Source organism: Poecile atricapillus, chromosome 3 (assembly GCF_030490865.1).
Source record: "Poecile atricapillus isolate bPoeAtr1 chromosome 3, bPoeAtr1.hap1, whole genome shotgun sequence".
Taxonomy (NCBI): domain Eukaryota; kingdom Metazoa; phylum Chordata; class Aves; order Passeriformes; family Paridae; genus Poecile; species Poecile atricapillus.
In genome coordinates, this window is record NC_081251.1 from 26637013 (window position 1) to 26662778 (window position 25766).

The 25766-nt window shown below is 38.9% G+C and overlaps 1 protein-coding gene and 1 long non-coding RNA gene across 3 annotated transcripts in view; both read right to left on the minus strand.

The window, feature by feature from the left end:
- Positions 1-25766, minus strand: part of LGSN (lengsin, lens protein with glutamine synthetase domain) — a 76777-nt gene that overhangs the window by 16560 nt on the left and 34451 nt on the right. Inside the window, exon 1 of one of the 2 annotated variants that reach the window (XM_058835959.1) lies at positions 4589-4618. In XM_058835959.1, coding sequence (XP_058691942.1) covers positions 4589-4618 — 30 coding nt within the window. Of the gene's footprint in view, positions 1-4588; positions 23230-25766 lie in introns of those variants that run through there. The other variant, XR_009277286.1, reaches the window with a different exon arrangement.
- Positions 20227-22137, minus strand: LOC131577812 (uncharacterized). Its single transcript, XR_009277287.1, has 3 exons — positions 22025-22137; positions 21778-21875; positions 20227-20359 (listed from the first exon to the last, which is right to left on the minus strand). It is a non-coding gene; the product is annotated as an uncharacterized LOC131577812 (long non-coding RNA).

The following is a 25766-nucleotide window of genomic DNA, read 5'->3' on the forward strand; positions in this document are numbered from 1 at the left end:
ATTATAGATCTCTAAAAAATGTTCAGCAAAACCACTGAAGGGAAGTTGAGCTTGTCATTTTTTTTAATGCCTTTACTGAGTCAGGCAAATCAAAGGATTGTTCATATGTCAGCAGCAAAATGTCAGAAAACTACTTATTCATATAAATAGTCATTTTAAAGGATTTAATGAACACAAGGTACCAGTCCCACATTATAATCCTTACCAAAACAAATTCCTTCTGAATAGACATGATCAGGATAAGGACTGATCACTTGCAAGTTTGTAAATGGAAATGTTCTTTTGCAACAGACCTCTAATAACTCATGTGTCTATAGCAGTTTGCAAAGGGTTTATTTTCCATGAAGAATTAGACTATGGTACAGCAGTTTGATTTTAGACCCAAAAGAAATACTGTACCCATTACTCTTAAACAAAAACAGTGATCATTTTTACTTTCAAATAAACAAAACTCTTACAATTATACATAGAACAACGTATGCATTACTCTAGGTCCTCAGCAAAATGCACATTGTGATTTTTTGCAGGAAAATGATGATTAATTTCTAAATAAACTTGAACATTATGGACTTTCATTTAGAAAAAAATAATTTTTCATTTTCGTTTTCATTTCATTTCATCTTATTCACAGTATTTTCTGCAGTGAAATAAATGTTTCTATTTGTATTCTTATTGTTGCAAGGTACCACTACAACATCTCTTCATATTAAAGACAGTCACGTGCATGAGATATAACACAGATTTAGACTTGTCTAGTAGTTTATGTGATGTCTCCCATCAGAAAAAGCTTAGTACATGGGTACAGAGTGAAGAACACCCAGGAGTAAGACTTATGAATTATCTGTTTAAGTTTTTATTTCTTGAAAAAAAAATTTTTTTTCTAGAGAAGATGGAGATAGTTAAAAGAAATAGTGCCTTTAATGAGATACAGTGCAAGTGAGTCGGCTAGAAATCACAACTTAATTGAACCATGTGTTGTGCAGTGCTGAAAGGAGAGCAAAACAGTCATGACATTAATACAGCAAAAATTCTGACTACATTTAATTTTCTTCTTGAATATTCCTACATTTTTTGTGGCTCTGCATCAACAGTATTAGGAAATAGGCAACTCTAAAGTTCTTTTACCCAACATTTGTTTCAGTATCAATAAATTTTTGTTTGCTGATTTTCAAATATTTGCTCACACCTTAAGTTAGAGGTCTTGGCAGCTCTGAAATTTGCTTCTCTGTGTTACAAAGTGAATGCTTGGTCAGCGATTCAAATATTCCTGCCAGAAGGATCAGCTCCAAAATATAAACAGTGTAGGCCACATTAAGTAACAGAGCTGAGATTTCAATTTTCCTTTCTAAAGTTTTACCAGATGTTAATTTTCATCGATATTTATTGGTACTTCCCCAAGTTCTGATTTCTGTTAGGTCTACTTGTGCCAGGGCTGCAATTTGTGCTGATACATTGGTGCCCTCTGCACTGGAGTTTGCACCTGGTGAGGCTTCAGGTAGAGGTGGACCAGTGCAAGTCCCACAAGAGGAAGGAAGAGCAGGCGGGATCACACTTCATTTCCTTTTCTGGATAATCTCAACTCATAAATAACAGCTTTACTCATCCTCACTACGTGCCTGCTGTGGGACTCTGAGTACACAACAGTCTGGATGTCTCTGACTATCAACAGGTAAGGGCTACACTTAAGCTTTACAGCAGCATGTTAAGGCATCATGCAGGTAGGAAGAGGAGAGAATAGAGGATAGTAGAAGCAGGCAAATATTTCAGCCTTGCACAGATGAAATTTCTTGCTCTACTTAACCAAACTAAGTGCCACTTCTGGCATGCCACCAGGATTCTACATCTGAGGGAAATTTTATGTCTTGTGGTAACACAGAAAATATAAATCTAAAGCAATTTTTCTTAATCAGTTTGTGTTCATTTTGGAGCTTTGTACAGCTCTGGAGTGGTGCATTAACTATATCATGAAATACAGCATTGCCAAAAGGGAGTTCATCTGTAAACCTGCCAAGCTGAGAGCATTGGAAATGTAAAGTGTTGCCTTTGGGAGGAATAACAAATACTGAGGTTTGTGGTGTGTGAAACAGGTGAAAATCCAGGGCAATTCTTGAACTTTTGCCTTAAAATGATATATAGGTGACTGAAAATATATCTGCAGTGTTCTGTGTGGCAAATTCAGATGCTGCAGAGGGAACTTTCCATTTCTCTCCTACTTTTTGTTTGTGTCATGACTTCAGGCAAGACTGCAAAAACTATTGTATTGTACAAACCTCTCTCAAAAACATATTGACAAAAAGAGATATGGAAATGAGAAAAAGAAATTGTCAGTAAAACATTTAAAAGGGGGGGGGGGAAAGAGAGAAACGGAGTTAGTTTAAAAGGAGCTCTGAGTAATTGCAGATGAATAGCTGCAGAAGGATTTTTATCAAAGGAAAAGGTGAAAGAGGCAAGATGCAACTCTAACAGGAGCTTTAGTATGCCTAATCAACAAAATAACTCAAAGTTCCTCCTGCTGACTACCTAAAAAGTGATGCAAGCTTTGAACAAAATGCAGCAGAAAAAATAGCAGCTAAGTTACGGTCTCATTTTTCATTTAATTTCATTAACTGCTTGTTAAGAAGTCAAATTGTGATGATCTTTTTGAGTTGGTGCTATAGATTTTTAAGAATGAAAGATAATTTTTGAAAAGAACATCTAAATGGCAAAATCTGGTAAACCCAAGAGGTAGAAAAATATAGGAAACTAAAATGAAAGTCAAAAATATACAGGATTTGGTTGGATGAATATTTTATTTATGAAAAGTTAATTGCTTCATTTAGGTTTGATTTATTTTTTTTAATCATATGAAACACTGTTGAAAAACTGAAATTAAATGTTTCCAGTCTAAAAAAGTGTAAAAATGTTGTTCAGGCCATGCTGATATGGGACATTATTTACATTGTTTGAACTTTTTTCCGGTTCTAATTCAATAGTCAGTTTTTCAGAGTTTCAAATACTATCATATTCTAAATGCTGAGGAACTTTTTCTGTCCCAGTCTGGCTGTTACCAGGTTACCCTTTACAGCTCTCCCAGGTTGGTACATCAACTTTATTTAATCTTTTTGTGTAGTAATGAATTTCAAACACTTGAAGCCAAGTCAGCAGGAGGTGCTGCTTAAGATCTCACACAAGAATACCCATAAAGCAAGTAGTTCTGTGTCCAAGTGTTTTCCCTGCCCCTTTCCCTGGCAGGCAGAAAGCATTGCCCTGCTGCTTCCCCAGCAACCAGGCAGTTAAGGAGCAGAGGATGCACGAACAAATTATCTACTGCTGGGAATTAATGAAGCTTCACTGGAGTCACTGGAGCTACAAAGATTTGAACCAGGACAGAATCTGGCCATGGAGATGTACTGAGGACAACACAGATATTTCCAGGGAGCGTCTCCAAGCACAGAGAGAGGTTTTAGCTCTTGGGTGCAGTGCTAAAACAAGGTATGTGATGATAAACAGACACTGGTTGTTTGTAAGCAAGAAAGTATGAGGATCACATACTTTGTCAAGATATTCTGTGACTAATTTCTCCCTCAGTGACCTTGTCTGATAAAGTGGCTCTTTGAGAGTGATTTAATGCTATGAAAACCTCATTGTGAAGGATGTGAAAGTGGCATAGATGTTAGGTACATCTCATTACTTCGCAGTTGGAGAAGTTGAAGCACATACTTGTCATAGGTCAAGGGAGATGTGTGGCAACATGAGGAGCAGAAAAAGTCTCCTTCCTTCTTTGAAACTTTTAAATATTCTCAAGATTACTAATATCCTTCATGTGAAAATGAATGGAGTGAGGTTAGCTCACAATATTGTGCTATTTAATTTCACATCTAACATCTACCTTTGTCTGTTACACTCATTCAAAGCCCTCATACTACATATGCAATTACCAGACAAGCTTCTCAAGGTTGTTGATTATCTTGCTGCTTCAAAGCAACAGAGTTGTCCTTGTAACAAGATTACTTGCAATTACTTCTCCTTGACTATGCTACCTGCACTGTTAAAAAGAAAATCCCTAAATAAGGCAGACCCTCAAAATTAACAAGCTGATCCTTCCTTCGCAGTGGCTTGGGACCACAAAAGTATGAATTCAGGTCCAGAATCTGTTTTAAAATGCACTTATATAGAAACAAAGCATTTCCATTTGGGTCAGCAGCCTCACTCGAGAGTGTCACTTTCTAATCCAGGTCAGATCCTGACGCATAGATTGTAGTGCTTTAATTTACATTAATGAAGTCAAAGCCAATATGCTTCCCCAATAACATTAATAGGATCAGAGTTAAGATCTCTATTTCTGTTACTTTTGATAAAGCTATAAATGAAACTAATAGGAAGTCAAAATCTCACCCTTGCTTCCTAAAACAAATGGAGTGTTTTCAGCTTAAACAAGAAGCCTCTTTATTTGACCTTCATTTCCTTCAGAATCAGGTCATGCTCAACATGCATGAAGAGCCTTGCACATAGTTCAAAAGGTACACCACACTCACTTGAAATCTTGAGGTAGATGCAAGTATTTTATACCATATATCTGCTCAGAAATCATTCATGATCAGTCTCTTACCTGCTGAGTAAGATCTTCCTTTTTGTTCATGTCCACTTCATTCTAGTTCAGGTCACCATTAGAAATGGCCTAGTAAAAATCTAGTAGAAAGATATCCCATATTTATAGGCACAGACACAATGAAGGTTAGTTCAAACAGAATTGCTGTAAAGTTCTTTTCCCAGAAGGCCACTCAGATGATGAACCATGAAGGGCAACCTCAACGAGTCATGCCCAAGAGCACTGCTTTCTGGAACAGCGCGGAAGTACTAAACTGACAAACACACATTATTAGCTGCCTGCCCGGAAACAAAGACAGCTGAGCATAAAACTGGTTTGCTCAACTTTTCTTCTCACAAAAGGCTTTTGTCCTGTAACAAGCCATTTCTATTCTGGAATAGAAGCTATTGTTAGGCTCCTTAGAGGTAAAACCTATACTGGGCATTCTAACAGGAGTATGTTTTTGAGGCACATGAACAGGGATTTGAAAGGCACAGTACACTGCAAGAACATGCAGCACCAGCCAGCTATTCTGGATTGCATACTGTAAATCAATAGTGATGCATCTGGTTGTATTAGAATTGGAGAGGGGTCGTTTTTTGCATTAGATATCTAAAAATATTTCAAAGATTAGATAGTTAAGCTTTTCTGTCTTTTTCATTATTATTTTTCAGGTTTAATATGTATTCAAAGGACTGCTTTTAACTGACATTTCATTCATTCAAATTCCTTTGGATGACATAAAATTAAAGGATGATCATATTGTTGTGCTTACAGCAACCCTACCTGACAATGCATCACTCAATAAGTTAAACATGATGTTCAGATTGGCATTTAGTTATGTGAAAACTCAGGTTTGTCATTCCTTTAATATTAATAAAAAAACCAAAAAAACCAAGAAAACAAACTATAATTCACAAATATCTTGGGCATCACCAGTCTAGTGCATAAATATAAGTGCCCAAGTTCCAAACTGGGATTCTGAAAATCCTTCCTTTTCTTGTAGGCCAGGGATCCTACATTTGTGACTCCATAAGTTTCTGTAATTACCCCATTCTGAACTGTCCCACTTGTCACAGACCAGAGTAGGCAACAACTGGAAGTTCACTAGCATTCAAGAAATAGGCTTACTTATAAGTCTTGATGTTTTGTCACCCAGACATTAAAAAAAATCACCAGGACACCCAGACTATTCAACAGGACCAGGCTCCCACAAGACAGATAGTATGGAATTCAGAATTTTGTGTTTACAATTGTTCTTTCAAAGATGTTTGCCTCAGACTGCCATCATACAACAGTAGGCACAATTGCACTGTTCCTTTTCTAGGCAATGCACAGCTGTCATAGACCTACAGTTTGCCATGGAAGAGTTGCTTGTGAGCCTCTTAGGATGAGTTATATCAAGACACTTCTGAGCAGGACTACTCACACCAAATTGTCTGAGAGGCAGAGGCCAGACAGCAGCAATTCTTCTGGCTTCCAATTTTTACCATTTTGAATGCAAGCAGGAACAACCTCAGTTCTTAATTTAAAAAAGACACACTTCAGGTTAAAAATCAAATTTTTCAGAGCAAGAAAGATATTCCTCATAACAGTGGTCAAACACTGGCACAGGTTGCCCAGACAGGCTGTGGGATATCCATTCTTGGAGGTATTCAGAATTTGATTGCAAAATGCCCCGAGTAAACTGAGACAAGTTCAGAGTTGGCTCTGATTTAAGTGGCAGATCAAGCCTGATAACTACCACAGATGCTATCCAAAGTAAATTATTATATGATTGTACATATGATTAATTTATACATATTTTTAATTAACTTCATTAGATTCTTGCAAGTACAAAACATCTCTAACACACTTTGCATTCTGTTTTAATCTGCTCCGCTGAACAGATCATAAAGACAAGAAAGAGCAACCTCTGCTTTAAACAGTATAGTTGAGGAACCAATCCTGCAAACATCGTTAGCAAGAAACAATCTTTTCATTATGCTGGAAGAATCAACTATTTTCATCTCAAATATTTATTACGTCCTCTTAAAAAAATTGTTGTTTTTTTTGCTGTGTGGATAGAGTGAAAGAGGAGGAGGAGAGTGTTCTCTGCCAGATCTGCCTGCAAGATGCTGCTGGTTTCAGAAAAACTGTGCTGATTGGAGAACCTGAGAATCAGATCCAGAAATTGATGGAAGCTCAATTCAGATCTACCACAACACACAGATTACTGCAAAGAGCATTGTTTGGTCAGTAACACTCATCATCTTCCCACCTTTGGGAAATACGATAAATCAAGATAAATCTACTGTATCTCATGAGAAAAAAACAGGGGTTTATTAAAAAATGGTTTTTATATATACATTCAGAAAAGCAGTTTCTCTAACTAAGCTTTTGTAAAAATCTGCTTTCAAGTGGACATGGGAGTATTCTTCCTAAAAAAAGCTCTCTACATTCTTTCCAAAAAAAAAAAAACCTCCAGGGGAAGACATCATAAGAGGGAGAAGTATTCTGACAGTAGAGAGAAGGAGAGATAAAATTAATGGAATCATGTTTATCTTACGTTTATCTTATGTTTATCAGTGAATTCTACATGAGAGAGATTATAAGTGGTGAATTTCAAATTCCTGAAAACCCACTTTAGCACTGGCCACAATGAGAAAGGGCCAAAACGTATGGAGTAACGTTTACCGCTTGATCAGAAACACAGCTGTGAGGAACAGCCATGCCATGCTCATCCACCCCTTGTTTCCTGGCAGATAGATGATATGGGTTGGAGAAGACCTGCCTCCTAGACTTGTCCTGAAATGCTTGTCCCATCTTTCAACCTCTCCTCCTTTTCTACTTCATTACAGAAGAACCTTTTCCAGTCCTAAAATCCTTCAGGTAGGTGTAGCAAAGTTCATTCCCCTTGCTAAGAGGCCTTGAGATGGTTTTAATTTGGCATTAGCATAATTATACTAAAAATGTTCTTTTTCCAGGTGTACTGACTACAAAACAGTTTTTATCATTAAAAGTAAACCAAATTCCTCAAGGACATGTACAGTGCAGACTAACATTTTCATATCACAAGAAAAGGAGCCTGAGAAGAATAGTTCAAAAAGGTGTTTTCTGGAGGAGAAACAAAGATTTACACAAAATAATCCCTTTATTTTATAATGTAGAAGTGATCCCATGAGCTTGTATAATTATTCAATTTAAATATGCAGGGCTTCAACCACAATTTATCAAATACTAATAAAAAAGTCTAGACACTTCAGAAACATAACACAGAACAAATATCACAAAGTGGTTACTTAATACTTTAGTTACAGACGCTTTGCATGCACTGTCTGTGATGAATAAATGCTAATGAGAAAGTGCAAACTGCTCATTATCCTATTACTAGCTCTTCAGCAGCTAAAAAAAAAAGAACCAGCTTCTCTGGTGACAGCTACTGGGGCAAACAACTGCCAGCTCAGGGGAGTGATCTGCTGGTGAGTTGATGGGAACGTTCAGACAGGTTTCACTGTCATCATGGCTCAAAACTACTGATTCCAGCTACTTACAAACGGGTGTTTTTTCATGTATTTTCAAAAAATAAAAAATAAAAAAGTTGAAATTTTCACTACTTGTACTCTCCTCCTTTTTAATTTTGTTCTCCAAGGGAGAAAACTTCTATATACTCTGAATTAATTTCATTTTAAACACCAAAGAATCAGTCTTTGGGGTATCCACCAGGAAGTCATTTTTTTCTCCTAACACGTTCAAGTTACATTCAGTTGCTAAAAATGCTTTCACGCATTTCAGAAACCTTCAGAATAAAAAGCCTTTTAAGTATTCTTATAGCATGTGGAAACTTCCAAACTGGTGCCAGCTGAGTAGTGCCAACTACCATCAACACTACACAGTACCGTAGGGACACACAGGTTACAACGTGTTTTGCCAGACCTATCGCAGGAAATTTTTTATGACAAAGACTCTTGAGCTCTACAGTTCCAAGGCTGGCAATTACATGGCTGACAAAAGCAGGTGTTCTCTAAGACTGTCACACACCATCATAAACTTATAAAATTCTGTACTAATACCTAAAGGCTGGTGTCACAAAGCCAAATGAGAAATTAGAACATTGGAATCCATTCAAGAAAATCTTACCTAATGGGTTCCTTCACCAACAGGATATATTTCTTCTTTTACCTGTGCCTTGCCATGATTACATCATCGCTGTAGCTTCTATTCACAGGGTCTTTTTCTTTGCTTTTTTCACAGCTGTCATATTATTCAGCATCAAGATTTACAAAATATTTCAACTAATTAAATTCCATATTGGTATCTAGTAAAACAGATTATTAAATCTTAGGTTTGCACAGATCCATCTCAATTACTGTAGCTATGTTTCTCCTAGGTCCCCTTTTAAATTTTCCTCATATGGTTTTTTCTCCCTGCATTCTCAAAAGGTAGGCCCAAATGTTGCTTGCATTGAATTGGAACCAAAATAAGACCATGACTAGAACCAGAATTCCTGTGCCCTGAGTTCTACCCAATACATCTTCCTTCTCCCCCCTCACCTCTTTGGTGTCAATATACACTCACTTCCCTGGCAGTCATGCTTTGCCACAGTGCAGCTGCTGGACTGGGTGAGCAGCCATAGAGCCATGCAGCAGCAAGAGAACTGTTTCCTCTTTCCTGTGCCTCTTCCAGTGCAGTACCATATGGGAAGGCTGCCTTGCAGTGTGGCCCTACTCAGAGCTCATCACCCCATGTGGAAACATGACCTATGATGAGGTCTGGAGAGGTGCTTCAGAAAGCAGGGCACCAGGCACTCCTTCCAGTGAGCCTTGTGGCTGCACCTGGCCCCACAGACTGCAACTGGCAATTAATATGGATTACAGTAAATCCAGGCAGTGCTTGACATTCTAATTCTGCAAATTACGTCAGGTGAGCATTAGTAGCATTATTCCAGTTTTACAGTACCCATGTAATTCTGTCTCACTATGGCATGGTCCCTGAGGTGAACTGCAAGAAGCTGCACTGCAAATGTTGCATAACAGAAGCCCTGAAACCATCTGTGGCAGCTGGGATTTTCCACCTCAATACACCTTGCAAATCCCTGGCAGATGTAAGAGCCCTTGACACCTCAATGCAGCGGTGTCAGTGGCTGAGGTTCTGTAACTACAGATCTTTGCAGTTTGTGTAAAGTCTCCATGATTTAATCTGGAACCACACTAGTTTGGGAGGCCATGGTCCATGCTGGAAGAAGGTTAGATGGTTACAGTTAGTTGTCAGCATGACCAGTGCATCATCATTTGACTCTTGTTTCCCCCTCTTACTTGCCACCACCCTCCACAGATTATTTTTTTTTCCCATGTACACTCGAGTAAAAACTTCAAGAGCCATTTGACACTATGCCTACCAACCCCATTTCAGCAGAAAGTTGGAGAAAATTCGTGGCATTTCATGGCCTTTGTTCACATGGCTTGCAGACCCACCAGGTAAACACATCAAGATGTCCATCATGCCTCAATCACTTAAATTTTTCCAAGATTACACTTGCTTGCTGGAAAATGAGGAGAAAAATGCCACTTAATAGATTTGGCCTTTTGCTTGGACTTAAAAAGGGAGTTCAGATGTGCCTCCACATAGCTACCAAATTGTCTCACTTTAAAGCAGGTTGCCAGCTGCCATAAAAGTGCATTAACGCTACAGTGAGAGGTGCTCCAAGGCAAGGCATGGACTTAGGCATGGATATCCAGTGTCTCTAGGTGGTGTCCCAAAACAAATGGAAATAGGTAAGAATTTTACCGTCTATTAAGAGGAACAAAAGTGAAAAACAACTCCTTCATATATTCTTAAACATATTTCTGCTAAATGGTTTCTCTTTGATGTGTTTCAGCCCTTTGTAACAGTGTTCCAGCTGGCTGCAGTCCTGTTTCCATGCTGTTAACTTGCCATCACAGTTGAAAATCACATTAGAAAGAAAAAGCAAAAGGAGAAACATCCCTCAAGTACAACAGGATCAGAATGAACTAACCTCTCTGCAGTGTGCAAACATAACATGCGTGGTAGATGATTTGTCAAGTATTTTTCCAGAGGAACTACCAGTGGTTTCTTACACAATTATGCAAATCACTAAAAGAACTGTGTGAAAATGATGAAATTTAGCATGCACTCTGAGTATACCAACAATATTAAATGCCATTCATTCTCCAATCCCAAATTTTCCAATTATATGTCTAAAAAGTACATATTTATGAGATAAATAATGAGAAATTAAAAGTATTTGCTACTTTAATTTGCCCTTATAAATTGGCAAAATCAAAGAAATCAAACAAACAAAAACAGCATATTTGCCCATGTAATATACCAGCTTGTAAAAAACTTTATATCCACTAATTTTAGGGTTTTTCTTGGGTAACATCTGGAATCTTAAAACAAGTCCAGAGGAAATTATCTTTAAAGTTCTCTTTGCAATAACTTTTAGCACTATAGCTAAAGAGGAATTCTGCAATGCATGTTATGCTTACTTTAAACTTAAATACTTCTGATGATTAAAACTTGACACAAGCTTTATTAGCCTAATTACCTAGATATTTTAATTTATTTATGCTATTGCACTATACCTTCAGTATTCTTTATTTTTATTTCCTCTGTAAAGTCCATTCTGAAAGTAAATTATCCTTTATGTTGTCTGCATGCACAGGACATTCTGGTTTACTTGTATTCATATTCCTTTTTTCCTTAGTAGATTATTTGTGTTCACACATAGAACATATACTTTTCTTTCGTTCAATAAAGCATAGCTATCTAGGGTACAACAGATATGGTTTGAAATCAATTTGTGCTTGAATGGATTTAGATATGTAATTCTTCCCCCTTCACTGATGCCCTTAATAACCATGTTCAAATGCTTAGTGATTCAAAGCTGTACCAGTTGAGGTTCAAACTCAAAGTAGGAAGCATTTCTTTGCCAAGACAGAATCAAGCACTGAACAAGGTCCTAGGGAGGAGGTCCATATCCTTAGACTGTCAGTGTTTAAGAGGCATTTGGGCAATGGCCTTAGTAATATGCTACAGCTTTTGGTCTGTCCTGAAGTAGTCAGGCAGTTGGACTAACTGCATTGTACATCACTTCCAGCTAGAACCATTCTGTTCTGTTCTGTTCTGTTCTGTTCTGTTCTGTTCTGTTCTATTCTATTCTATTCTATTCTATTCTATTCTATTCTATTCTATCTAACAACTACTGTTGCTAAATGAATAGGTGAAAAAGGTGCTTAATCCTCCTTGTTAAAATTGTTCTACTTGATACAAACTGATGAAAAAATCATTGGGTCATATAAAGAAAAGAAGTATAAGCTTAAATCTCTATCACTAGTGAAAGACTCTTCTAGACAGGGGGAGAAACAGGTTTAATCTCTGCCTTGGTAAAAAGTATATACTTTATGCTGAGGTTGTTTTCTTATCTACCTTTTCTCACAGCCAGGTTTTGAATTCTCTTATAATTCATATTCATATTAGAATTCAAAGAATCCTATATGCATAGAATACATAAAGTGGGGTAAAATTAAGAATCTCTGCTTTCATTTATAATATATATTTCTATAATGTTTTCAAGGAAGCCTTGAAAGCAAACTTGTGTGAGAGAAAATACAAGGGATAAAAGAGTACTAAACTCCTAATCTTTCAATTACCCTGCTGGTAGTTTAACAGCATCAAAAAAAAGTAGTTGTCATATTTTCCAGTTACATTAGGTGGCACCATCCTCACAGATTTATTGTTTATGTACAAATGCTTAAAAACATTAATTCTGAAATTATGTTAATTAATTCAAGTATGAAATATCTTGATAAAGTTGATGCTTGAATTGCAACTAATAGGAACATCTGGCATTGTTTAGACAAGAAAGAGTACTCAATATTCCTCTAAAAGAAATCTCCATTGCTGAAGAAAAGGTGCAAGGAATAGCTAGCAGGAAAGCAGGAATGTTGATGGTTTACCCATAAACTTTACCCTGTAACAGGCTTATTAAGAAGTCCACAACTCACTCTTCATCTCCACACAGGTTCTGTTCCTAGAAAAAATAATAGCTAAAGTCCCCTTATTATTCAAGCCATTTAAGTGGGTTACAATAGTTTGCCAGGACCTTTTCATTCTTTACTTATCAATGGAGGAATTTCTAAAAAATCTGGTAATTGCCAATTCCACTTTGCAACATTCATCACAATTTTGTAGTGTGTTCTCCTTGTGTAAAAATGAAGTTAGAACTTTTAGAAATGGAATGAAGGAGACGGTAAGTGGTGAGAGCAACCAACATCAAATTCAATTAAGATCATCCTCTTCTCAAATCATCTCTATGTCAGGCAAGGCATGGACTTAGGCATGGATATCCAGTGTCTCTAGGTGGTGTCCCAAAATATATGGAAATAAGTAAGAATGTTTACTGTCTCTTAAGGGAAAAAAAAAAAATTAAAACAAACCCTTCATACATTCTCAAACACATATCTGCTAAATGCTTTCTCTTTGATGTATTTCAACCCTTTGTAACAGTGTTCCAGCTGGCTGCAGTCCTGTTTCCGTGCTGTTAACTTGCCATCACAGTTGAAAATCTCTTTAGAAAGAAATTCTTACAAGACTCATGACACTAGGGCTCCTGATATTGAGGACAATTCTTGTAAGAGCTTAATTTTAACACTCCATGTTTAGTTTCACCAAATTTGGAAAATTACACACAGTTCATCAGATAGAAACAGGTGGGTGTGAACTGCCTAAATATTTTAGAACCTCAAAAGAGAAGTGACTTTCTGTTTCATTGTTCCATCTCTAGGTTAACATACTAAGAACTCATTAAATCAGTTTAAGTAACCTCTTTGTCATGGCCTGAGAAGCTAGAATCGAATTTATAAAGGCAAATAGATGCTATTTGAAATTTTCATCCACGTACGTTACTGCTCCTATTGCTGATGATCCTCTGATGACAAGTTCACCCCAGTGTGAACTCATGCCATTTACCAAGATCACAGAGACAGATATCCCAAACAGCCTGTGATGAATATCCCTCCACTCTGTGTTTATGTCAACACAAAAAAGCAATGACAATTCAAAGTTATGACTTTGGGTAGATGATTTAGGTAAAAAGAATGGAAAGCCCTAGATACCTTGCCACGAAATTATTATTAAAACTATCATAGTATTTCAGTACTAAGTAAGACTGGACTGATTACAGGACACACATACTCTGTTTTCTAGAGCATATTGCTGCTTGAGTGTTGAATTAAGGATGACTGATATATTCATTAAAAACAAAACAAAGACCTTGTCTCAAATAGCAGTGATAAAAGCTATAAAATATTGCAAAGTAATTGAGTATGCATTTTCTGTTGCTCTAAAAAAATACATTGGTGTCACTGTTAAAGTGTTTTTCAAAGATGTGCAGCAAAATCTTGCTGAAAAATACTTTTAGACAGCAAGGGTTACCCGATCACTCTAAAGTGCTTTTCTGAGTTCCTACTGTTTGTAAGATAATTTACAGAGCAGATATAATGGGATTTTCAGTCAATTGGAGAATGGCAACATGTAGCTGACTAATGTATGGCATTTATATAAGTTACAAGCAATCTGGATATGTTTTCAATAGAGCAAACCACAGTAGTCCTGGAAAACAGATTTACTCCCACAAACCTCTGTATTTCTTACACACTTATTATTATTATATTAATAATACAGTCCATACTCAGAAGGCAGAGGCAAAAATCAGAGGCTTGTTCCATAGGTTATGTTACTGGGACTGTATCTGCAGCTGTGGAAAAGAGGCTTGACTATAAAAAACCAACTATGTCAGTTAAAAGCAGTCAATACATACAGCAGCACATACATACTGCAGTACGGAATAGTGAGTGTTTCTTCTTGCTGCAATTTTGCACATTTACTTGAGCCAGGTAATAGAAGTGGATTTCACAGATGTCATTTATCATTTGTTGTAGTGCTTCAAGCAAACATCCTTGAGGCTGAGCCACTGAATGAAATACTCATTAACTACTGGAGGTAGGAACTGGACAAAGTAAGGCTGAGTGTGCTGCCTCTGATGCCTTCTGATACACACATTTAGTGTTTCTACCCTAACTACTGAAAGACCACTGGGTCAAGGCCATACAAATACATTTATATATTGTCATTACTGTTCTTTTAGTCTTTTAAATAATGATGATTTAAACTGTAACAGGTGTTCCAACAATGGTATGGAAACTTCCATGTGCACAACAGATGAATGGATTGAAGGCATACCCAAATCAGTTTGGGAGGCCCTCTAGTAGTGCACTCGTGGCCCATCATCCTTCCTTGCCCATAGTGGATTGTGTTTTGTATATGCTTATGTGCCAGGTGGCATTCAGGGCTCAGAACAGGCCAGGGACCATTTCAAATAAATGGTTTAAATATGTCAAACCCATTTTGGAAGGCACAAGCTATTAGACATAAGAGCATGAGTCAAGCAGTTCCAATCAGCCTGAGGATTCAAGAGCTGTTCTTGGCTGCATTTATGTACTGATTTATATTTAGTCCAACAATCCAGTGTGCATGAAGGAGAAGATGGTATGGCATATAGGAGGCTATCAAATGTGTGGCTCCTTTGAGCTCTGCCATGGCCCTTTGAAAGAATTTGGTTGCCAGATCATTTTCTACAACTCTGATAAGAGCAGTGAGGGACTTGCCCCTCTGTGTCATAGTCCAGAGGTCATCACTTAGCACATTTTAAATTTCTGTAAGCTTTTTGTAATAAGCTAAACAAAGTCGGCATAGATTGTTAAATAAAGACACAGTGTAGATGTAATTTTTGACTGATTTTCCTCACTGCCTTATCAGGTCACACCTAACATATCTTCTCCAAGCAGATTACTTGCAGTGCCATAGGCAAGTTTTCTTTCCCATATCCAGTCCACTGGTTCAAATTTCCACTCATAAATAACTCCCTTTACCATGTAGATATTTCTAATCATGAATGAATACTTTTGGTAAATACTTTCATTTTCAGCAAGTTCCTGAACATAAACGAGAGAGGTAATCAGGAAAGACTCTATCTGCGTAGATGAGGGGATGCCAAATCCCCACTTCTTTGCTACTGATTCAATGTAATTTAGAGGACAATTTTTTTCCAGTGATCCATATAGCAGGTTGATCTAGTTGAGCGTGAGAACTCTAGATGTAGGAGCCTGACTGTCTCAATTTGAAAGACAGGTGTCTGCTAGGGAGGGCAGGAACCTCCCTTGGAATGAAAAATGTAAACCCCCTCCCCCCAGATAATTATAATTTTGAAATCAAAGGGCTCTCAGGCAGAGATCTGGGGATAGGAATAACAGTTCTTTACTAGTACAAGGCAAACAAAGAACAATAAATATGGTATTAGCAAGAAAACAGAACCAGGGACCCTGTGACAGCCTTCTCGGCTGAGATGCGAAGGGATGGAGGAGAGGCTTTGTTTTCACAAACCCCTCGGGCAGTCAGTCCCGGTGCTCCTGCAGGGCTCTGTGGAACAGTCGGCTGGAACAGCAGGGACAAGCTGAGATCCTGGGCTGGTGGATGAGGTGGATCAGCAGCTCCATGGCACTTGGCTTTCCTGGCACTGCCACATGTCCCGATAGGACGAGGGTGCAGGACAGGGGGTGTGGGGCCCAGAGATGACAAGGAGGGGGAAAATTGTATGGGTGAGAAGGAAGAAAACGAAAGACACCTAACGCCCAATACTGAGGCAAAAGTCATTACAAAAACAGCAAAGAGGAGCCTGACCTGCATTGCAGTAAAGACTGCAAGTCAAACTGCATGGACAGAAGTGCTCTGTAATTCCTTCTTTTTCTCAGATAAGCACTACTCTATTTTGGCTCCCCTTCTAGGCACAGGAAGCCAGTATAGGGTTTCCAAGGCATGGAAAGATTTTCTGAGTTCCCCCCAAAGTCAGTGACAGAAGCTCATTTACTCTGTGAGAAAAGTACAAGTGATACACCTGATCAGCCAAGGGTAAAGCTTAAGTAACAATGAAGTTTGAAAAATTTTTGCAGAAGATATCTAAAAATCTTAAAGCTACAACTTTCTCACAACTTTCCTGAACCTGTATGAATTCTAATTGACATAATCATCATGACTCCAAAAAAATTGGGAGGATATTCACAGGCAGGAATAAACGTGTTACAGTAATGAGTGACATAGAGACCCCAGGCAGGTGAAAAAGAGTGCTCTTTATTGTCAGAAACCTAGTCTTTTTAAGCAGTTATCTAGTTATCAGTTTACAGAGTTTTAAAGCACAACAAGCCCAAGTCAACCAACTACCACACACCACAACATGGACATGCGCAGTCACGCAGGACATCTCTCACATCTCTCGTGTCTCTCTACCCCTGTTCCAGCTGAGTCTCTCTCCCATAGTTCCCTTCTACGTAGCCTAAGTAACAGGCCAGAGCCATGTTACAAGGCCTTCCTTTCATAAAGCCTTACCCATAGGTAACAATTCCCCCTTCTTTGTTTATGCGTTGCACAGCTAAAAATATCTGTGCTGGTAAAGCCATTATCTTATTAAGACTACTACTGATCATTTGTTGCACACAAGATAAAATACAGGGGATACAATCATTAGGAACATACCAAGGATACCTATGCTATACATTACTTAGTGTTTAGGCCATGCCACGAAGCTGAGATTGTCGAGCCATGAGGACACTCCACCCCACAAATCACCTTCATGGTGTTGCAGTAGAAGTTTAGTGAACTGCTTGAGATTACTGACACTCTTATGAATGGACTTTGAATGGTCACTTAAGTTCATGCAGCACATGCCATCAAAATCTTCCTACCCTTGGCCTTGAGCCAGCAGCAAGAAGTCAATGGCTGCCTTGTTTTGCAGTGTTGCATGTTGCACGGATTTAACATCAGTTAGCATTGCTGAAAAAGCAGCACTAGTGGCATTTGCTTCCTTTGCAAGCCAGCAGCCAAGCTGGTTTAAAGAAGCCGAAGTGTGAGCAGTATCAATTGCTGGTATTAAGCTGCCAGAGATGTTCTCTGCAGTGCTCCAGAAAGTTACCATAGGATGGCACTTCTCTCTGAGAACCCGAGTGCTGCACCTAACCCAACGCTGTGCTGCAACTGTTAGAGCAGTGCAATTTGGATGAAATCAGGTTAGTTGGCCAATGGGGCAAGGTCTGTCAACAGCTTTGCCTGTGTACCTTTCCAGATGCAATCCCTACATATTAAGAACAAATCCAAAAGGAGAGCAATAGCGCTGATGCCAGATGTCAGCTGACTTTCCAAGGTTTGATTATACCACAAGGAAGCATTGATGAAAATACCTTTAGGAGAGACATCAAAGTTAACACTCTTCATATGAATGTCAAATGTATCATCAATGTAAAAGCATAGTGAGGTTCACAAAGCCCCTAGCATACATAGTTTTTGCAGCTGCAAGAGCAAAGCGGGAAAGTCATGCATTCTTCTCAGACCTTTGTACCGTGTCTCATCCCATCCTGCAGTCCTTCACCTAGTGTCCTGGCACCACCACCTGGCTGCAATATACTTGGGGCCGTGCAGTTTTGAGATAGAGAGCATACAGGGCTTTTGCTAACCTATCATGGGCATTCCAGGAAGGCTTATTTTTGACATGAGAGCTACCTCTCTGCCAGACTTAAAATACCTGCAGGGTGGTGCTGGAGAACTTTACAGAATGGACCTCAAAGTACTGACAAGAGCAAAATAGTACTTTTTTTCCTAGGCTCATTTATTGAAGGGGCTGAATTATTTGGCTGAAATATTCTGGAATTCAGCCAGAGGCACAGGAAAGATATGAAACATTTTGGCTTAAACTTGGTGCTTCAGAAAGGTATAAACAATTAAAATTAGTATTGTACAATGGAAATGGAGGCTGTTTTCATTGGTGCATAGCGAGTGGTGCTGCTCACACCATATGTAACAGACACACAGAGTTCTCACCCTGCTGCTTCTCTTTCTGTTATTGCAGCAGGGAAAATGATCTTTCAGCAGAAGTAACAGACTAGTGTAAAAGGTCATTAATGACCCATTCTATATAATATTCATTTATGCTCCATTTAGCATTCCATTTTAATGAGTAGCTCAAGAAGCAACCAGGAAATAAGCATTACTTGATGGCATTCCTCACATTATTCTCTAGGACAACTCCCAAGTAGACCACAATGCTCCCAACAGCCTGAGAAACAAGAAAATATTTGAGAAGTAAGAGGTGTATATCAGTCTTTCCTGTATGCCAGCTGAAGCTAGCAAGATGTACATGCCCCTATGACTCAGCAACAACAAACCTGCAATTTCCTCAGGCTTTGGGCATTTGACATTAGAATGACTCATTGTCCATATGGAGAGTTGAGGAGTCATTTTTATGACCGCACCAGAGCATCTTTAAAAGAACTTAGGGAAATAACTGTAGTTCCAAGATGTTCTTTTTCTGATAAATTTTCTTAGTTATTTCAGTAACCTCTCTGTGATTGTTTCAATGGTAAGATGCAGCTGCTGGCTTTGGCTCCACAAGTCTTACAAAACAGTATTGCATCTCTTCATAGAAGTACTTATGGCAGCATCTTTCCACCAAACCTTTGATATCTGGAAATACTAAAACAACTAACACCCAAATATGTTAATGTAGGTGTCATCACTGAATTGTAGATAAAGGGAGCTGAGCCATATCCTACAGGCCTGGGCATTTTACATGCCTAGGAATGAGAAACAGAACCCACTGCACCCAAAGAACAGCCTGCCTTCAGCACCAGAGCAGAGCCACACTTCCTGGCATAACCACACAGCAGGCTCGAGAACTTCCCAGCTCCAGTGAGTTGAAATTAAAAACACGTGCTAAAATGAGCAAATCTCTCCACCCATGCTTTGAAATGAGGCCACAGCTATCCATCTTTAATCAAGAAGTGCCACACAGAGCACAAATTTATTCCATAGAAGAACCACTCCTTGTTACTCTTTCTCTTTCATCAGGGCATCTAAGCACATGGACTAATATTGCCACCAAAAATAACAGACCCTTATTGTCCAAAGGTCACCTACATCAAGCTTTGACATCAGTGATGTGAAAAACAAGGGGACTCAAGTCTGACAGGTTCTTAAGCTGTCACAGAATAAAATATTTCAGTCGCTTTTTCAAACCAAAAAAGTGACTAACTACAATACTAAAGTGTGAATATAATATCATTTGGGTTGCAAGTTTTTTTCTGTCATTTACTATTTCAGTCATACAACTATGGGACTGCAGTTGATGTGTAACCATCCATTGGGGAATGCAGGCTGAAGAACTGAGGTCTGACACTGGAAGACAGGAAACATCAGATAAATTATTTCCTGGCAACCTTTATTCTGTTCCTTGTGCAAGTGTATATCAATACAGTCTTTAATTGAGTAATCATATCCTATTCTTCACCTTTTTTCGGCTGTAACATTTAATGCAAAAAATTAACTCCCATGGTAGTTAGATTAAGGTCTTAGAGGTAACTCTTGGTTGTGATGATCCCTAGCTTCTGTGAAGCTTGATCTTTCATCCTCAGCTATATTTTTCACAGGTTTGGTTTTTATTACATATGAGTTTTTATGAACAGATAACATCAAAATTAGGTGAATTCTGAGCATCTTTTACCACAGCTTTGCAGGTGGCTAGCAGAGCCACTTTTTGCTTTTTGTGCATCCCCAGGCTTAAACAACACACAGTGACATGTGAAAAGTTTCAATGGTTGGTTGGTCTGTTTCCAGACTAAAGCTGTTTCTACTATTTCTACTATTATCACTTAACTGTGATAATTTTTCATGTGGGACGTTGCATTTGCACTAAAAATTATGAAAAAAGAAAAGGGATATAAACAGCTGAGCTGCAGTTCTTGCAAGACATGAAAGTAACGTTCAACATAAAATCCCCATAGTTTTAAACATAAAAGTTTGAGGCTGAAAATTGATGAGGTCTAGCTCACACCTGAAGCATTCAGTATTTCACTGTGTTGAGGGTTAGGTGGGAATTTTTACCCATTATGTGCTGGGAAACCTAACTACCGGTACTTAAGGGTGCTCACGAAGGACAAAGAGTAGCCGGGCCCAGGGTGGCGGGGAAGGGGGCAGAAAAAGGAGGGTGGGGACAGTTTTTGGCTGGCTTTTTCCTCGGCTTCGGGGAAGAAGGACGTTCGTGCGCTGGGTCGCGGAGCTGCTTCTTCTCCTTCTCCCCTCTTGGTTGGTGGCCTCGCACCCGCTGTCCTGCCAGGCATCGCCGTGGAGCTGCTGATACACCTCATCCACCAGCCCAGGATCGCAGCTCATCCCTGCTGATCCACCTCATCCACCAGCCCAGGATCTCAGCTCATCCCTGCTGTTCCAGCTGACTGTTTCCTCGGAGCCCTGCAGGAGCACCAGGACTGACTGCCAGGGGGAGTTTGTGAAAACAAAACCTCTCCCCCATCCCATCTCAGCCGAGAAAGCTGTCCCGGGGTCCCTGGTTCTGTTTTCTTGCTAATGCTGTAGTTATTGTTTGTTTGTTTACCTGGTTATACTAGTAAAGAACTGTTATTCCTATCCCCAGATCTCTGCCTGAAAGCCCCTGATTTCAAAATTATAATAATTCGGAGGGAGGGGGTCTACATTCTTTCATCCCAAGGGAGGCTCCTGCTCTCCCTAGCAGACACCTGTCTTCTAGAACCAAGACACACTGAAAAGCCAATATGTTCTTCAAGGGAGCAAAATCAATCCTCCTACTAATTCTGCTTCCAACTGTCAACCTGCATTATGTGAAAATCTTACCAAGCAATTGCAGAGAACAAATGAAACAAAATTCCCTTCTCAGTGTACTTTAACTTCCATATGAATTTTAAGAGAATACACTGTTTGTAGTTTTGCTTACTTAGCCTGTATCAGCTCCTTTCTTTAAAATTATAATTAATTTTAGTGGTGGGATGACCTCCCTGATGAATACTACATTTCTGTCCCTGCCAGTACATGTCTCCAAGTATTAGAAATACAACATTTTTTTTTTTTTTCTTGGCAAAGCAAGAAAATTTATTTTTTTATGTTTAATGCCTGTTTAAAAGCATCTTTTCCAACTCATCACTGATCAAAAAGCCAGTAAGATTTTTTGCACTGTCCTGAGGAAGTTATTCATTGTGCTCTAGTCTATGGCTAATGCAATCCAGATCTCAGGTTTGCACTTCATAGAACTGTGTGACTCAGCTGTCATGGCTACTTCTATTTTTGTGGGTACATACCTTCAGCCTGTGCTTCTGGGTTTGCTGCAGTGTGTGTTTGGCTGCATTCAAGCAGATGTTCTTCATTTTGGCTTCTCTTTGCAGTCTCATAACTAAGCCTAAAGAATAATAATAAAAGAAACCAAATACTCCAAGATTGTGAAGAAAAACAAAGCTTTCTTAGATGTCATTAACCTGTGAAGGTAGTTAATCAATCAAGGAGATTCAATGCTACCATATGGGAACATGGGAAATATTTGAGACTTACAAAGTTTTATTATGATGCAAACTTCTGCTTAATGGGCTTTTGTATGAAATTCTTCTCCAAATACTTAGGAAATCAGATTTTTCAATGTACAGCCCTGAGACTTTGTTATGGCTTGCACCAGATATCCTGTGCCTGGAGATAATAAATAGGTGCAATAGCAAAATTTAAATGGCAGCACTGCAGATTCTTATGGAAACCTGTTGCAGTCTGCAACCTCAGGATCTCGTCCAGGGAAGCAGCAGGGTTCTGGGGACCAGCATGAAACACCAACGAGACGGGCTCCCGTTCATGAAACCATTTATTCAGCATAGGAAAAAAGTCAGGTCCAGAACAGAGAGCCCCGAACAGAGGCACAGCAGGGGTTTTTGAGGGACAGAACCGAGGGTTTACACCTTTGAGGGTGGAGTTCAGGGTCAGGGACCATTAGAAACACACCAAGGGAGAACCCCCCAGGGACTCAAACCCCATCAAAACTCCTGGGCTGCCCTTCACAAGGGGTTTGGGGTGGAACAATGTTAACTCTTTGTCTCCCTGAGGCCGCTGCCACAGAAACCTACAGCACACGAGGCACTTCTAACTAATCTGTTCCAGAAATGGCAATTAATAATTGCTTTTGCTTGTCTTTATTAAATTCACTGCCGTGCACTGAGTATGACTCTTTCAGACAACCTGTGTTGCTTTGTGGAAACACCTCTTGAGAAAAACTTTATCTCTTTATGATGGAGTTACAGGGTTATTTTGTTTTTATTATGGCTCTCATTTTTACTTATATGAAAATAAACATATGCATGAAAGCAGGATTTTATTATTTGAGAATTAATCAAAATTCCACCAGTTTTTTCCATTACTGTAATGACTTTTATGTTTGAAGGGCAACAAAACATCTGCTAACTATCTACTATAATACTATACCACAAATCAATTATTTTTCCATGATCATCATAAAGGTATATGTGATATTGCAGTAGACTGTCATAAAAAATATTATTGTAACACACATACTTACGGTAATTTTAGGAATTATATAGGAAATCGCTGCATGCCAGGAGGTGAAATTCAACTCTTTCTAATAAAACTGAGGAAAACCCAGCAAAGCACAAAAACTTACTGACCTTTGCTGCCTTCAGAAAATTGTTGTTTCCTGCAGTTCTGCTTTGAAGATTTAATGTCATGTGTAAGTGAATCTAGGGCTCAGGAATGGGATCCTGCTTGTAGAAGATACTAAAAGGAAAAAAAAAAATTACTAAGATGCTTGTCCACATTTTTTTGCACAAGTTGTTGCAGCCATTGCAAAACTGCCATAAAGAAAGAATTTTTTAAAATTAATTATCTATGAGAATAAATCACATTGCTAGCTTAAAATACGTTATGAAAATGCCATCTTTTTTGTGCCTTATGAAGCTTCAGACTTAATTTACAGAGGCATAGCACTGTAATCAAAGCTACTGTCACTTTAATCTTCACTTTCTCATAATCAAGGCCTTGAATCCATTTTTTTTAAAATTTTCTAGTGTAGTATCCTTTTTATAAATACAGACTGACTGCTGTCAAGGATATAAGGGGAAATACAAACCACATCATGTATCCTTCTTATGATGTTTCCTATCCCTCAATGCAGGCATAACTTAATCATCTTAAAAAAACCCTATTAATTTTGCTTGAAATCCCCACGAAAAATGGACCATATGTCACAAAATAGTGTCTTCTTTACATTGATCAGTACATCCTCCTACCTATAAAGCAAACATTTAATCATTCATTCTCTTTCCCCTTTCTCTACTAATTTCCATGTAAAGAATTTTCATGTAAGGTATTTCCATGTAAAGAATTTCCATATGATTTAAAGTGTATTTTGGACTTTCCAAATAATTCCTCAAAAGCTTGCCAAACTCCATGCCTCCAAGCCAAGTTTCAGGGTATAAAAGAGGATCTTCTAATTAGTGCCTTCTTCCCCACACGAATTCATAGAAGCACTTTCTATGTACTGGCCTTCTTGTACTGGCCCTCTGAAATTCACCTGCCTAACAATTTTGCCTGTCAGTTTTGAAAATAGAAGTTAAAATTAGTGCTGAAAAATAGTTCTTATTTATGGAAACACCCCTCTCCTCCTCCCCCACCCCCTCCCCAAATATATTTAGTTCTTTGGAAGGGCAAAAATTTTGGAGCACTGAACTACCTGTTTCTAAATGTTTTTATTGTCATGTAAATTAATTTTCTTGAACTGTCTCTGGTCAATGTACATTCTTTAGAAATCTCCTGGTTGTTTGCAAAGGTAATTTGCCTACCAAGTTTGCAGGTCATGGCCAAGTCACCAAGTGGTGCTTTCCGGCTGATTAAGCTGTGGGACACATTCCAGTGAGCAGGTCTGAAAGCACATGCTGACCCTATCTAAATCTTTAGCCAGATGAAACCTGGGAACACCTCAGCTCCTCCCAGCCTCCACCTGAAGGCAACCCAGGCACCTGGTCCTCAATGTGGTCCCTCTCCACACCAGCAGCACCCCAGACTGTGCTGTGGGTCCTCACAGGAAATGCTTCTTCCCCCTTGATCAGACATAGCTGAAGCCCATGCACACATATGAAAGAGAAATTTTGTTTAAACAGCTTTTCAACAAATACAAGTACTCCAAAATATGGATGTTCAATTGAATTTTTTTTTTTCATGAAAAACAATGAAACATGACAATTCCCTTTATCATGAATATAAAGGTTTGCTACGTAATGAATTCTAACTATATCATCAGATGCCTTGTGATCTAAGTTTTATTTCCCTTTGTCTTGTAGAAAGCTTCCTGGACAAATGATATTTCTCATGATTTACTAGAAACATCCTATACTAAAGTGAAGAATGGCATTTCTTTATAAGAAAACGGATTTTGTCTGACAAGGTTTTAATTCTATTCCTCTCTTCCCCCCTTATTAGACTGTTTCTGGGGTGGAGGACTGGGACATCCAGGTCTGAAATTTAGAAAGTCGTCAGACACTGTTGGGACTTCAGGAGACATGAGTTGCAGATCTATGTACCTTTCCTACAGTAAATTCACAGCATCTCTTCAGCACCCTGTCATCTTTAGGGCACCCAAAGAGGTGCCTTACCCTAAAGCCAAGCTATAAGGTAGAAAGCATACAACACATTTTCTATGACTTCAGATTTCAGTATACCACCCATTGGGAAATCCTGGATCCATCAGCCCAGGTACCCACCTGGAAGTCCTGGATTACTTATAGATAATGACCACACAATTCCCCCCCTTCAAAGAATCCAGGATCTAGGACCCAAAGAAATCCAGTGGAATATTTTGACTTGAAGTTGAGGTCCAGAGATTAAAAATAGTGATGCTGGGCAGAGACCACTTGCTGGTTTATTGCTTAGGAGGATTAACACAGAGAATGTTAAAATCTGTTAAAATATATTAAATCTGGGCAAGATGGATAGATGGGCTGAGGCCAACAGTATGAGGTTCAGTAAATGCCAGGTCCTACACTTTGGCTACAATAACCCCAGGCAGCACTACAGACTGGGGACAAAGTGCCTGGAAAGGGGCCCAGTGGGAAAGGAGCTGGAGGTGCTGATCAACAGCAGCTGAACATGAGCCAGCTGTGCCCAGGTGGCCAGGAAGGCAGTGGCATCCTGGCCTGTGTCAGCAGTAGTGTGGCCAGCAGGAGCAGGGCAGGGATTGTCCCCCTGTACTGGGCACTGCTGAGGCCACACCTGGAGTGCTGTGTCCAGTTCTGGGCCCCTC